General features: G+C 30.6%; 1 protein-coding gene across 1 annotated transcript in view; it reads left to right on the forward strand.

The window, feature by feature from the left end:
* LOC118196848 (DENN domain-containing protein 1B-like) overlaps positions 1-11,725 on the forward strand; it is an 81,613-nt gene extending 69,888 nt beyond the window's left edge. Inside the window, exon 22 of the mRNA XM_035368331.2 lies at positions 1,898-11,725. Coding sequence (XP_035224222.1) covers positions 1,898-2,689 — 792 coding nt within the window. The 3' untranslated portion in view covers positions 2,690-11,725. The remainder of the gene's footprint in view (positions 1-1,897) is intronic.
* The last annotated feature ends 4,905 nt before the right edge of the window (positions 11,726-16,630 follow it).

The following is a 16,630-nucleotide window of genomic DNA, read 5'->3' on the forward strand; positions in this document are numbered from 1 at the left end:
TATAATTTGAAAAAGCTCAAAGATTTTATTTTAAATTATTTAGTTTTTGGCTCAGTTTTTTTTTTTTTTTTTTTTTTTTTTTTTTTTTATATTCAAATTTATTAACAAACAGAAAATCAAAAATATAATCAAATACAAACAGATGGTAAATTAAACTTTTCTTTTTTGTCAGATCTCAGAAAATAAGAATATCATAATCCCCTGGAACAGAAAAAAATATTCTAGCAGATTTAGTTAGCATATGAGACAAAAAATACATCGCTGTGTAGCTTACAATAGCAAATCATTTATATCAAGGTGAAAGAATGTTGTATTTATAAAGAATTCAATTGGAAGTTATGATCCTAAGGAAATATTGCATCATAAATTAAATTTGTTAAAATAACAGAAACTCCAAATAATTTGTGCCTTATGTTACTCAAATCGTGACTATTCTCAGCTAAGTGCTGAGAATGTGGTCATTGCTTTTTGGACACGCAATTTCTATATACATTATTTCATTGGCTGTTGTCATCTTTGATGACAATGTATCCCATCATTCACAGTGATCACGATTCTGTTGCAGGCATGTATTCTCATGTAGATGGGACTTTAGAGGTTTGGGAAGAATAATGCTCTATGATTGTCTTGTTTGCCATAATGGGACTGATAAAGTAATTAACAGACTAATGTGTGTTAAATGTGGGTACCATGTAGTGTGGTTACAAAGATCAGCTTTATTATGCATGACCAAAATTTATAAAACTGTGTTGATGATGGCTTTGCAAGCATTATCTGAAGTTCAGTTATAAGGTATCTCTCGTGTCTTCATGGTGTAGTGGTTCTGCATGCTGGGCTGGTATTTCAGAGGTCCGTGGTTTGATTCCCAGTGAAGGCGTTTGCTAATTTTTCATCTCTCCTGATTCCAAAAATATACCTAATGTACACAGTATGAAAGCCAAATTGGAAAGAAATTTGTACGGACGTGAGTAACATTGCCTCCCTAGACAAAAGTTGGGAATTTAAATAGTTCTAAAATTCAAGAGAGTGAGTGCAGCATTTATTAGTATTATTTAATAATGTTATTGCGGAGCAAATATAAGTTTAGATAGTACTTCATCAATTTTTTGAGTTGTATTAGCTGCAGTTAAAGAAGCTGTCGTATTGACATTCACCACTGTAAGAAAGTTTTCAAGTTAATAGCACTATTAAAGTTTTTATTGACAGTTGAAGTGTTTTTCAAGCTCTACCATCTTTTACAAATAGAATGTGTAGTATTTTGGTGGTTAAAAATATTTTTCCATCAGTACAGGAAATAACTGATATAAAACTATTCTGGATATATGGTCATTCTGGGATTTGTGGCAATGAAGTGATTGATTTATTTGTAAAATCTGCAACTCATTTGAAAGGTATCATTATTACTGCTACCTTTTCAGAGAGAATCATCAGAAGTTTTGTTAGGGAAGAATTTGAAGAAACATGGCAAGAAGAATGGGACAGTACATGAAACAAAGTGTGTAACATGTTAATACAAGCTACATAATGTCATGTATGTTTCAATTTTTATTTGAATCAAGCTGTGATAGTACATGGAAACAGAATGCTTCGCAACATCTCAACAGAAAAATATGTTTTTAATTGATGCTTTTGGTTTTGATTCCTAGTGATAAATTTGTTTATATGAATGTTCTCTGTTTTGCAGATCTTTGACATGTATTTAAACCTGTCTCCACCGTGTCATCTTTCCCTATAACCATGTAGTTCTTGAGTGCTTTACCATTATAAACCAACTAAACTTCCAGACACAAAATAACAGCTCAGGGAATAAATTTTATAATTTTGTAATCTCTGTTACTGTGATGACTGGCTTTTATTTTTTATAATGATCATATATTGATACTATTCTTTTTAACAGGTAACTCTAGGTTTTGCCGATTCTTTTTGTGATTCAAATATGTTTATGCCTTCTCCTATTCCTCCTCCAAGATCAAAACGGAACATTAAATCCTCTAAACCAAGTGTTGAGCCTAAGAATGATTTTCCTACTGAAAATGCATCTGTGGAAGAACCTCTTATACAGTTAGACTCAATTGATGAAATTTCTCTTTTTGACCCATTAAAGGAGAGCAGTGTGAAAGATACAGATCTGCTATCATTCTTAGCACCTACAGCTACAAGTGATTCTAGAGTCACAGAGCTCAAAAACACAATACAGTCTTTAACTTCTTGTTCAGCTCATCCAATGAGTAATCAGCCTGTGAATTTCTTCCCTCCATATTACTCGCCAAGAGTTGTACAGCCAAATTTAATGATTCCAAAACAAACAGTACCTACAAATGTATCCAATCCTGTAATTAAGGGAAATTCCAAAAACTATGCATTTACCAACTTTGAAAATGTAAATGTACCAGAAGTAAAACCTGCGCTGCCACCCAAAACAAAACCTTCAGCTTCCACTTTCTTCATTGGAACAGATCATTTATCTGATGTTGAGAAAGACTTGTTAGATGATTATGGCTTGAGTAAGTCACCTTTATTTCAAAGAAATTTTGCGAGTGGTTCTCAGTCGTCGGGACGTTCAGATTGGTTGTCTGCAGGTCAGGACAAACCAGTTTCAGCTTCTGGTACAAGTATACAGGGGAAAGTAAGTCCTAAACCCAAACACAAGGAGATAAAAACTCAACCAACTTGGCAAAAATTTGTGTAAAATGAAACATATAAATTTGTTAAATTTTGTGTATATAACTAATGCAGTGCATACAAAGAGTGTTCTTGTTTCAAAAGCTGCACTGGTTAACAATAAGTAAATGCTTATAAAAGATCAGAACATTGACGTGTAATTACCTTTTTTAATAATCATATCATCTGGTCACGAAAATGTAAACGGAGTATTATTATATTGAATTGGTAACTGAAATATAATATGTAGTATTCCATTTTACTTCTTGCTATTAATCTGAATGGATTTGTTGTTTCTGAAATACATTTTATTTCTTGTAAATGAATGATTTGCAAGATTTTCTATTTCTGAATTTTTTGACATGTTAGGAAAAATATGTACCAGTTCATTTCAAGAAAATTAAAGACGTTATTTTTTTCATCAGAAGCAGTGGAAAGTACAAATATATGGATCAGTGTGCGTTTTTATGTATATATGCGTGTAATTTCTAGTAGTGCATATTTGAATGTGAATTTCCTGAGATAAATTATTTTTAAGATCCAATAATTTTATTTCTGTTGCATGAAATATTTAAATTTTGAATTTATTATACTCAGTATTTGCAGCTTATTATTCATTCCATAAAACAGTAGTTTCCTTCTATACTAAATGTTGTAATTACATTATAGAAAACTCATTATGTGACAACATAGTTTTAATAAACATGCTGAAAATGCAAAACATTTCAATAAAATAATAGTAATATAAGTACAAAATAGCTAGTGAATTACGAATGGGCTTTTTTGACTTACGAATGGGTTACATCCCAAGAAATCTACTTTTCATTTAATATATATAGCCTGCAGAGTATCATAATTTAATTAAGTTTGCCTTGATATGCTCAAAAGACTTATATTTGCCATTTAACACATATAATATGCTTAAATTATGTAATACAAAAATTTGTATTATAGTAATGCTTATGTCGATTCCCTCCTGTAATTTACTGAGTAATGTGCTGAAATTGAAAAGTGATGATTATAGTTTGCTTGCATGTTTGTCATTAATATGCAGAGCTGGAAGCATATCGAGCCTAAGAAATGTTTCAAACATGGTTTTATGTAAACATTTGCTATTTTAGGAAATGAGATCATCAGTTTCACTTTTATATTTAGAGATTCAGATTAGCTGATGAAAGGCACACTGGAATATTGATTTTGTTGATGATGAGGCAATCATAAAAAGATATCATGTTTTATTTCTTTGTATCTGCTGGTTAGTGCCTTTACTCATGTGCTTTTATGTGTGTTATAATGCCTGATATTTCCTGCCCCCCCCAAACAGAACAAAATGCAAAATGCAAGGTACAGCTTATATAGAAAAGATGATTTTCACACCATTGTGAAGCCAAAAAATATGTAGCTGAAATGGCATAAATCAGGAATCACACGTATTAAAAAAAAATTCTGTTATAGTCATTCATATAAAAGTGAAGAAAATCTTTTGATTTAATGTAATTGTAATATTAATAATATTAGACATCCATGCAGTGTATTCTTATGATAATTATATGATTTTCTTTTCATTCTGATGTTCAGTAGATAATAGTTAAGTAAAATCAGCATCATTATCAAGACATGCTATGTCCTATAGATTCAGACCTGTGTCAAAACCCTTTTATAACATGTTTATTATTAAAAATATTTAAGTGCACATTGTTTTTCATATTTTTTCAAAAAATATAAAACTTCTGTGGTAAAAAACATCGAACAGTTTCAAATATTTATGTATATTTTCTTAAATATTTCTTTCAATTAATTCACTGCTGTAAAATATCTTATTACTTAGGTGTACTGGATTACTTTAAAACATTTGAGGTGGGGGGATTTGCAGTTTTGTTTTGCTTTTTCAAGGTACTTTTCCTGATTTACACATTGCATATTGATTAACAAAAGCATATTTGAAATTAGGCGCTTGTAGTTTGAGTTAGAGAATGTTCAAATATTTTGAATTATGCTCATTATGCTCACTGGGCAAAAGAATTGGAACCCTGTTGTAAATAGTAACTGCTATTTAATGGCTTTACTTTGAAATGAACGACATCATGCTATGGGTTTTACAAGTCTGTGTTTCTTAGCCATTCTGCTTGTAAGAAATCCGAGAATTTGGTTAAATTCCTTCAGCGTTTCCTGCCCTTCTTGATTTACAGGGGTCTCGATAGATTTGGTCTCAGTAGATTTTTCTCTCTATTTCTTGGTTCTGAGTGGTTTCAGTAGATTTTCTACGGGACTAAAGTTTGAGGACTTCATTAGCCAGGGAATATGTTAGAGCTCCTAAGAAGGCTTGTGAAACTTGCAAAAGCTTGTGTGTAGTTAGTGATTTGTCAAGCGCAGTGCACTTTACATTTATCATTTTGAAATTTATCTGCAGCTGAGTTATTAATAAGGAGTATTTGTTCATCCAAAATATGAATAATGGCTCTGTGTTTAAAATGCATGTTAGCAGCAACATAATGGGCTCAGCTCAGAACATGTGAACTATTGACAGGACATCAAAGATCCAACTTGTATTCATATTGTATACAGTTTGTTATAAAAGGCTGGAGGTTGTTACAATGGACGTCTACAGGTCCACACAAGTCATTTCCACTTTATGGAAACAGTTTCGCTAATTAATTTTTATATATAGAGGGTGTATTTTTTGCAACGGTATGCTTCTGCCGATTGCCTTGATTCTTAGCTCTGGCTCAAATTTTCTACAAAAGTATACCTTTTTCTTAGCACTGTTGTGTTAATTTTATCATACTTTTCTTGAATGGTTTTTCAAAGTCCTTTCATTGTTCTTGGAAGCCGTTTTCCTAAAGCTGATTTTAACAAACTGAAAGTGCAGAAGTCCATAAGCAAAACGTCAGGTGATTTTACAGGTATTCTGTTAATGACTACATTTTATTCCTATTTCTCTTTCTTTTGCTAAATTAGCGGCAGTTGACTTTTGACTTAAACACATGACTAGGGGCTTTGCCTATGAGCTCAAATTTATTGATGTCTTTTCCAAATAAGGTTGAAATTTGCCCCTCAAAAATTGATTCTAAAATATTTTGCTGATAATACAGCGAATTAATTGCTTTTTTTTTTTTTTTTTTTTTTTTTTTTAGAGTTTTTTAGCTTTAATTCACTGTTGCAACAAAATCCTACAACTGTCAAAGAAGTCTGTTGAGAATATTTGCATACATTGACGAAGCCATTTCATATGATCCATCTGTTGAGCAACAGAAAACTGATTTTTTTAAAATTAAAACAGTCATTTAAATGTACTCATGCTTCATCAAGTGTTACTACAAATTTCCATTTATCAGGAGCTACGCATGTTTTGTATAATTTTCTACAAATTGTTTTCTTTCTGTAATATGCTTTGCCAAAAGCAGATGAAATTTTTGGTTTAAGTATCTGTTTAACATCAAATCTGTATAAATAATTTTTCTTACAATTCCAGAAGATGTTCTCAGCTCTGATGCAATGGATTTTTGAGTCTGTGGATTTTTTTTTCAGGATCAGAGACTTCACTTCTTGATATTTACTTGAGTTTGTACAGTCTTAGGATGCAGTTTTGTAGCCATTTTTTCATTTTTATTTTCAACTAGACATTTTTGCCCTTTTAGATTTCATATGTTAAAAATATCTTTCTTTGAAATCTAATAACTTCAATTTTTATACCGCTTTACAGTTTGTTGATATTAATATTTTTCCTCGAAATTCAGAACGTGTCCATCGAGTGCCTTTGTAGTCTTCATGCTATCTATCAGTTTTAAGAGTCATTGCTAAAATAAATCTCTTATTCTGCATTCCAATAAAAACAAAATAGTAACAGATGATTATATTGAAAATGCAAAATCTTATCTCAAAATGTTATTGAGAAAATTTAAACAGAAAATCGTATCCATAAAGGGTTAAATGACCTTCTCTATCAGTGTGTTGCTGCTGGATTTAGACAATTTGTTTGACAGTCAGTCAGTGGTCGTAAGCAGTGAACTTTGTTTTTCTATCATAATTGATATGCTAATTTGACGTGGACTGCCTTTCTTTTCAATTCCTAAAAACATGTTTTGCTGTATTGTATAATATGTTTTTAGGTGTAGAATTTATTAAATTTTCATTATTGAATAATCAAAGGCAGTTACTTTCCTTATTTACACTCATTAATCTCATCATACTTGTGGCTGTTTTACAGCAGAGAAAAATAAAACTATCGAGGAACATAATTATCACATATACTCCAAGCCACATACCTCGATAGCTTTTTCTGGTCTTTTAATTGACAAGTACAGTTATTTCTCACTGCAACATTATAAGTTACATAGAAAGGGGTAAGAGGTATATATTTTTTTTTATGTGGTATATGTGTATGCCATTTCCAGAATTCATCTGTCAGTATTCATAATGGGACATTGTTTAAATTTTTTTCTCTTCATCATCAATAAATTAATTTTTTGTTTCATATTTTCAACTTGTTTTATCTATTTAAAAATTTTTAGTAAGCATTTTATGTATATTTATTAATGAGCATTAAAATTCTATGTATTTATTAACTTGTAAATTGCATTCATTTTAGTTCTGTCATTATCAGTGCTTTTGTACCCTGAATAAGCTGAACAAAAATATCGAACATTTAACTGTTTGATATTTTTTGTTGTTTTAAATCAAAATTAATTATTTTTAAAAATCTGGTAAAATGCCATTAATGTCTTACATGTACTAAATGTAGCACCATAACAATCTAAAGTATTTTTATTATAAATATTATTTGCATTTTAAGTGAGTATAATAATGCAACTGTGTAAAATACTGCCTGTTTATAAAAGTGCTGATATACCATTTCAGATACTTTAGTTTTTAGAGATGTGTTAATGTTATTAATCAGAGAGTTCTTTATTTCAGAAACGATAACTTACTTATGCTTCTTTATATATATTGTATCCCATTTGCAATATATTTATTTGAAGTGTAATTATAGACATACTATAATATGTTTTGGATTCTTTTTATATATATTTTTTATAGATTATTCATTGTTAAATATTGTAAATATTGATAATTGTTGGATTTATGGTGTGAATATTTTTTTTGCATATTGTATATTTCATGTTAGTAAGTTTTATATGAAGAAATATTATTTTATATGCATTTATTGATAATTTAATATATGAAATAATATTTTCAATTTGTGCCATTTACAAAATTATCATTTCAATTCAATGTGAATTTAGTATGATTTCGTGCATCTTTCTTGGTTGGGTATAATAAAAATGCTGTGCAAGTGTTATAGTTTTTATATAAAATATCACTTTTAAAGTTTGTTGTATCAATAGTCACAGTTACAGAAACATTTTTACTTTAGTTTTAAACTTTCTTAACCATGTGATATCCAGTTTACTGTATTTTTAATCTTATCACACTTGTTTAATTCTATCTCAATTTTAATTACAATTTATTTTTTTTTTCAAATTCCGATCACATAATGCTTGGATTGGAAGGAATAATTTTATGTTAAAATTTTTGTTTTTCTTGTACAAATATTACCTTCTAGTAATTGATTGTTACTGAATTTAAAAATATTTTCTGCATAACTACTATTAAATATATTTACAAAGGAAAAGTTAAACCATATTAACTGCCAAGTCTTTTGTAAAATAAATTTTTCTGCGTTTATGTGTGCCAGAATTTAATGATATATTTTTAAGACTTAATTTTTAAAGAAAAGCAAAACGATTTCTCATAGTTTAATAATAAAGCATTCAAACTTCTCTTACTTTTTTCTTTTCTTCTTCATTCTGGAGAATTTTCCCATAGATTCCCAACTAACCAGAGACAAACTAATTAGGTTACAGATTAATTGGACTCCCATTAAAAAAGTTTGTTTCTTCTTGAACAATGGAAAAATTTCTATCACGAATCATCAGAGTAAAAGAAAACAGTTTATAAAAAATACAAAACAGAAAAGTAGAATATCTGGAATAATAGTAGTGATAATAGATGATGATCTAATATTTGGGAGTTAACAATAAATTAAATATACGGCCTTAATTTTATATTTAACATTGATTCCTACAATACAAGAGTAATATAAATAAAAACAAGCAAGAAGGTGCACCACTCTGACAATGAAACTCTTTTCACTGCTGCTGTTCCTTTAATTTTTGTGAAAATAATGCAACATATGCACATGATTTTTGCCTTTGTTTGTTTCTGTGTCGAACATTTTTTGTGGTGATCAGTGATACTATTTCAAATAATTTTGCTTTATCCTTCATTACTTTCACAATTATTCAGATAGGCAAGATAACAGTCTGCTAAACGATAATATGATGCTTCGCGAAATAAGTTCACCCATATTAAAAAAGGAAAACTCTAAAACTTTAACTTCCTATTTTAGATGAATTTGAACTCGATGATCTTATTAAAGTTATCTTATAAATATTGTACTTCAATGATATTTATGGCTTAATATCTTTATTTATAATCATGATTATTACTCCATTATTTATAGTGTGTTCTTTTCACTTTGAGTGTTGATTTAATTTTTGTAACTAAACTTATTCTCCAGATTAAACTGTTTAAAAACACTTAAGGCAGTGGTTCTCAACCTTTTGACTAACGCGTACCATCTAAATAAAATTTGAATACCTTTTAGTACCACCGCTACAAAGTACTACTGCCACCACCTTTCTTGAACAAAGCTCAGATCACATAAATTTAGAGTGTTAGAGAAAAAAACTCAATCGGGATGTTGGGGTTTTAATTTTTGAATTTAATAGTTAAAAATACTTTGCTTTTTTTTTTGCATACCACCTATTTTTCTCTTGCGTACCACCGGTTGAGAATCCCTAACTTAAGGTAACTTCATTGCAGTATTTTTCTAGTAGTTATAATATCGGTAAATGCCTTCAACTTGATTTGATTTTGCATTAACTGTGTAACATTCCCAGTATTACCCTACATAATCGGGAGCCTATTGTAGTTCTCCAGGATATGCAAGCATTATTTTTGCTAACATTGTAGATTAGTATTTTTTATTTATAGCCATGAGTATATCCATGTCAGTACTTTTTATGAAGTATTATTAAATGTACACTTTCAACAGTAATAAAATATATGAACAAAATGGTGCAAGGGATAAAAGTTGTTTAATAAGTTGAATTTGTTTTGTTGTTAATACATCATATTTTCACAATATTATTTAGTCTTGGTTACATAGTAAGCTGTGGTAAAAGTAGACTAAATTCAAATAATTTTAGTACATTATGAATTTAAGAAAGTTTGTTTTTATTTTGACTCAGAAAACATTCGTAGTTTTGTCAGCAGTGTGTGGTATTATTGAACAATTTATGTTTGTCTATGTCAAAACTAATATTTCTTCTTAATTCAGTTATATCAAAATATTTTTCTCATGGTAAAGTAAGCAGTGTGCAATGACAAGTTATATTATCTGCTATTATTTTTAGTTTGCTACAACAGCAGATTTCATGCATTGCTGTACAGTTATTTAGGACTTGATTCAAAAAGTTCAAAGTAATTTGTAGCTCATGTGTACTAGAAAATATAATTCCTTTTAGGTTATTAAACATATTTATGCATTAGGCTTCAGAAAGTTGCTTATCATTTGTGCTTAATTCTATGTATACATATGTATAAGTAAATTTTAGCAGAATTTTATGTTTTTTGGATAATAACTGCATAGATTGTTTGGATTGTCAACAAAATGTGTTATTAAAATTTTGTGTTTTTAAAATAATAATTGATAACTTTATTGTTTGTTTCAGTCTATGGAGCAGTTATAAGAGGAAATTGTGTGCCCCTTATTATAATAGCTTTTAATTATTTAATATTTACAATCATATAAATCATGGTAATAATAGCAATAGTTTTCAAATATATGGCAAATTTTTCATAATGTATAATTCTTAGGTATTTTATTTGAATTTGATACCTCACTGCAAGATCAAATTTCATTGCTTGCTAATTGAGGATATGTAGTAAAATAATGGTTCACATTTACACGGAGAAAAAACTTTGCAGCTTGAATAATTTAAGTACTTAATACAGTTGTGACTTTTTCCATGAATGATGTACTCATAAGAGAGCAAACTTACAAAAGTTAAAGTGAATCCTGCAGAAATAAAGGGAATAAAAACTGCCATTGACTGCAGTAGTTATATAAAATAATTCAGGAGATGGAGAAAACCCTTTATAAGAATGTTATTTATATCTATGTATATTATATGAAATATTAAAATTGGTATTTGTCAAGTGTGGTTAAGTGTTTTCTATTTCGTTTTGTACGACTGTGTACTGAAATTCTTTGATGTATTTCTTACATTCATTAGCTGAAAAAAATTTAGTTTTTAAATATTCTTTGAAAAGTTTTGAAGTTTTAGTAGCATTTTAAGTATAAAATCAAATTCAAAAGGAGATATTAATTTTTTATGAAAATATTTAAAAACTTTTTTTTTTTCCTTTTTAGTTGTATAAAATAATTTCCGAAACTGAGTGTTGTTTAAGAAAGTTTTGCTGAAATCTGAGAATGGATTTTGCTCAAAAGTATTCATATTATATTAAATTTAACCATAATATTTTGTGTCAAAAATGTAGCAAAAATAATGAGGTAGTTGTGATTTGGTGTTAAAACAGCTTTTAAAAATGTTAAAAATTATACTTTTCATAATTCTGTCAAAAACATTGGCAGAAATCATGTTATGATATTATGCTGTCCATTATACTATTGTACATCTATAGCATCCTCTCTGTGTGTTTCAAGTATAGTATTTTCAGACTAAACTTGTGCTTTATATTATTTCCAATCATGCTGTAATATATTAGACTGTTTGTTTTGATATGTGGGGTTTAATTATTTAATTCATAACCCACTGATCTGTGCCATGAAGAAACTAAAATTTTTAAAATGTTAAATTGTATATATGTTGATGTGTACCAGAGTGCAATTTCAAAATGTTAATATTGCTGTTTGTAAATTATTGTCTAAGCTTTGTAAATACTTATTTATTAAATAATATAATGCTCAGTCTCTTAAAATGTCTTTGATTTCTGAAGCTTTTCCTTTATTCTCATAACAACATATTTGATTATAACTATATGAATAATTTACTTGCAGATGTTGAAAATGGAAAGAGTTGCATATTTTTCTTGTCCCTTACACTTCTTATTGTGTTTTAATACCTTGGTGCTTAGTAGAAGGAAACTGAGAGAAAGCGCTGCCATGGGTTTCAGCTTCTAAATGAATTAGCTTGCAGAGTTATTAGGCTTTTTGATGCTGAGATGTGACAAATCATTCTGGAGACATGCCCTCGCCTGGATTCGAACGCTGGACTTCCCGAATGCGAATCAAGCTTGCTTCCAGTTATGTTATAAGGTATTTCTCCCAAGCGTGCCGTCCTGGTGTAGTGGTCAGCACACTCGGCGCGTATTCGAGAGGTTCTTAGTTCGAGTCCCTGCGAGGGCATTGCTCATTTTTCATGTCTCCTGCTTCCAAATAACCTAACGACTTTACAACACCATAAGGAAAGGAGGGAGAAAATACCTCATAAGCTGTCGCATTATCAAACAGCAGCTTCAGCATTGTAAACAAATAGTATGTAGTATTTGTAGAATACACTTACAGCAAACTTTTATCTTTTTAATTGTAATTAAATTCACTTTAATGATTTACCTTATTTTTGTTTGGATAGTGATTCCAGACGTGTTACAATCTGGAAGGAGCAAAAAATGCATGGTAAGTTTAAAAAGATTCGTGAAAGGTATAAAGTGGTAGATTCATGGTATGGACGGGCATCATTTTGAATGAGCACTGATCTACACATTTTTTTTACCAGTGCAATTAGGAATGCTGAAATATGCGATGAGATTCTTGATTCTTATGTCAAGATTTTTAGGGGTGAATTGGTAATAACGTCCTTTTAACGAACAAAAATTCTCGTTCCTTTAGCGCTGCACAAGTGACCGATTGTCTTGGAAGCAAACGAATCTGGAAGATTGAATAGCCAACATATGCTCAAGATTAAAATCGTGTAGAGCATGTGTGGGACACATTTGCATCACTGCAGCCCTCACTTAGCTCTCTCGTATAGCTCTAATGTGCTGTTTATCACAAATACCCTTGTTACCACAGAAATTCCTGAAGAATCTAATGCACAGCATGGAAATCGTTGAAAAGCATGCAAATCGCTAAGGAGGAACCACACACATATTAATTTTTTTTCTGTATATCTCTAATAACTTGTGATAGTAAATTTTCCTTATACATCTTTGTATCGCATTTCTTTTATTCTTGTTATTTTAATTAAGAATCTAATGCACAGCATGGAAATCGTTGAAAAGCATGCAAATCGCTAAGGAGGAACCACACACATATTAATTTTTTTTTCTGTATATCTCTAATAACTTGTGATAGTAAATTTTCCTTATACATCTTTGTATCGCATTTCTTTTATTCTTGTTATTTTTTTAATTTTATTTTATTTATTATTATTATTTTATTTTATTTTATTTTATTTTTTGCAGAAATAGGGAATTTAGCATTCAGCAAGTCCGGCATGACAAAATAAAGATCTTGGTGCAACTTCCATGTTCTTAGGTGCAAAATCGTTCAAATTACGTGAGTCTTTGTAGTTGTTCCTTTAATTTTTCCCACCAGTGTGTTTTCAAGACTCTCATCAGTAACTCCTATGTATGCACTCGGAGCTTGAACTTTTTTTTTTTGAAGAGGAGTTTTCATACGTGAATCGAAAAAAGTTATTATTCTTACAAAAGTGGGCATTTTTGACAAAGTGAATAATTTGGACATTTTTTCTGTAACTAAATAATAACTTATAAAAACTCTTCCGATGTCATGAAATTTTGCTTTTGAGGGTCTCTCAACAGAAGGCCCACTACCCGAGATTTCAGAACAAACAGTACTGTGGGCTGACATTTACGTAGGCGGATTCTAAAACGCACATCGCTCTAGTACTGGCATTCTGTTTTCGAATCACATATATATATGATATATGAACCCCTAGCGACCTATTCACTCAAACAATCAAAATTAAATTTCAGATTTGAAAGTATGTGCTCGATTTAAGGCAATAGAGCTTTCACAGTTACAGTAACAGTGAAAAGATTTCGAAACTTTCGAATGGTAACACCCAATATTTTCCTACGAAAATTGATCAGCACACTGAAAAACCGTAAATAGCGTTGGAATAGTACACGTATTTTCTTGTTGAAATTTATAGAGTAAGTTTTATCACTTCATTTAACGTTTCATTCATCTCATGTTTCATTTATGTTACTTTTTTTTATCACAATACATTACTTTTCGTTATACAATTTTTTTATCGTGCATTTTGAGTCATAATAGAAGTATTTGCTTTCCTGGCGTTATATTGCACAGAAAATGAAATTGCATCCTGATTTTCAAAGTGCAATAACTAAATCTACGTTCATTCCCGGGCATGCGGGAATAAAAGGAAACGAGCTTGCAGATACCGCAGCAAAATCTGCTGTTGAACTGTCCAGTCGCCTTATCCCTTTTAGAGATATCTGCTGTGTCATCAAGGGGAAGATCCGAAAAGAAAAATGGCAGCAAATTTGGGACGTTCAGCTTCACAACAAGTTGAGAAGTGTAAAGCCTAGAATTGAGCATTGGGACGTTACTAGAAATCGTAAGGAGGAAATTCTTTTGACTCGCCTCAGAATTGGTCACACTAGAGTGACACATAACAACCTTTTGGAAGCTGAAAATGAGCCTGTTTGTTTTAATTGTAATGTTTGTTTATCTGTCCGTCATATTTTAATTGAATGTCCATGTTTTAATAGTCTTCGTCAGAAATATTTTAATAGCTGTGACTTACCTCTCGACCGTGTAATCGGAAGAGAAGCTAATCGTAATTTATTTTATTATTTAAAGGAGACTGGCTTTTACTACCTAATGTAATTTGTTTTGAAGATTGTGTCTTGGATTTTAACGTGAGCATTTACCTTGTTTTTATATGACTTCATCCTCTGGATTTGGTACATTTGTCCACCTGTTTTTATTTATTGTATTTTAATTTCATCAATTTTGATCATCCCACCTTGTGTTTGGCGCGTTATAATCATCTTTGGTTTTGCGCCAAAAACCTCACTCACACACTAAATCTACGTTCTGTCAGTCGAATATGTAAAAAAATGGTCCTTTTTACTGCAAAGGTCTACTTTATTGATATTTATAGAGTAGATTTTATCATTTCATTTAATATCTTGCTTTTCCGTTACAAAATTTTTTACAGTGCACTTTGCATCGTAATGGAAGTCCTACGAGTATTTTGTTGGCGCAATATTGCATAAGAATGATAAAATTACATTCTTGTTTTCGAAATGCAGTAATAAGTATCCTTACTCAGTTCGTCAAGTTTGTACTGAAATGACACTTTTTTTTGACAAAGTTTATTTTAATAACTCCTCATGTATAACTAGCTATCCGATCACCACTCATCAATGCTGTTCATCTCGAGGTTATATTTTATTAAATTCCGAATGCAATTTTTTATTAACAGATGGCAGCACTGTTTGCCATTTCACTTCACGATATTCCCAGAAATGGAAATGACGACTTCATTTAGAATATGCTTTCTTAATCCATGCTTCTTACCTTTTGCGATATACATCTATAACAGAAGTTTACCATACGAATTTGATTTGAAGAAATATATCGATTTCTTACTGTATTTTGGAAGTTTTAATTCCAAGTGCCATTTTCAAATTTGGAAGTCTCATGGCCTGATTTTGATAAGACCGTATAACAAATAACACGCATTAGTTTTCCTTCAGAACCTTTCATCAAAGCAAATTTTATACAATCATGAGATTACTGTTGAATTCAGGTTAGTTTCTTCTTTTTTGTATGTGTAATGGATAACACCTCGTGTGGCCGCTTGTTGGAATCTTTCTTAGAACTCGTGCTTGGTTGAATGTCACTTAACGCTTTAGTGTCATTGACAATATTTTTCTTCTGTCTGGACATCATTTGATTGTCTGTCGATTACAACTGGCATAGTTTTGTTCGCTTTTTATGAACCATTTTATCCACTGATAAGTGAGATGTGATATAATATTATAATTAATAGTAAATAAGTACCAAAATGTACGCAGCATCTGAACTAATATTTAACAAATGATCACTAAGAGGGCTGTGGCGCCGCGAAAAGTTAACTAGAATAGGGCAGTAGACCCCAGCAAAGTTTTTCCACTCTAGGCTCTTTCTAGTCTAGTCTAGTCCGTGTCATCAGTCTCATATAAAAACATTGGTTGGGTCTGATGCAGAACTCCAGTCAAGCCCAATCAAGTTTGGGTAGTGCCGCAGATAACACAAAAATAGCAACAAAATTCTGAATTGGTAAGTGATAAGTTTCAATACCACGTGTCATCCATCCATGAAGACATTTAACTTAGCAAATCTGAACGTCATCTATTGACTTTCACATTAGTGTAAGGTTAGTTATTTCGTTAAATTTGTCTGCCGCCCAGTGTTTTGCTTTCGGTTTCCAGTGTTGGATCACGACCCGGCATCTGGGAAACGCTACTGTAATCAATGTCTTCATTTGTGTTGACGTTAAATATGGAATTTTTATTTTTAAGCAGTTCTGTAACTGTATGCTAGTTTAATTTTATTTTAAAGTTTATTATTGAAATACGGAATGTTATAATAGCAGTTTCCTATCCGTTTATTTCTTTGTCGTCCAAACCGTTAATGCTCGTAGTTAAAAGCTCAAGAACTTGCTATAAAAGTTTGTTTTAGTCATTGAAGTGTATTTTGTAAAAGATTTGTCATCTCTTTGAACCATTTGAGGATATTTTCGCCTGCGTTTTCACTTATTTTTGCACTGTTGTTAACAATTTTTTAGCCCAGAAGGACTATTACTCTCGAAATGGCATTTTGCTTCGAATCACTAAAAGGGTT

Source organism: Stegodyphus dumicola, chromosome 9, assembly GCF_044657685.1.
Source record: "Stegodyphus dumicola isolate Sdum_Otavi_A_Nest chromosome 9, ASM4465768v1".
Taxonomy (NCBI): Eukaryota; Metazoa; Arthropoda; class Arachnida; order Araneae; family Eresidae; genus Stegodyphus; species Stegodyphus dumicola.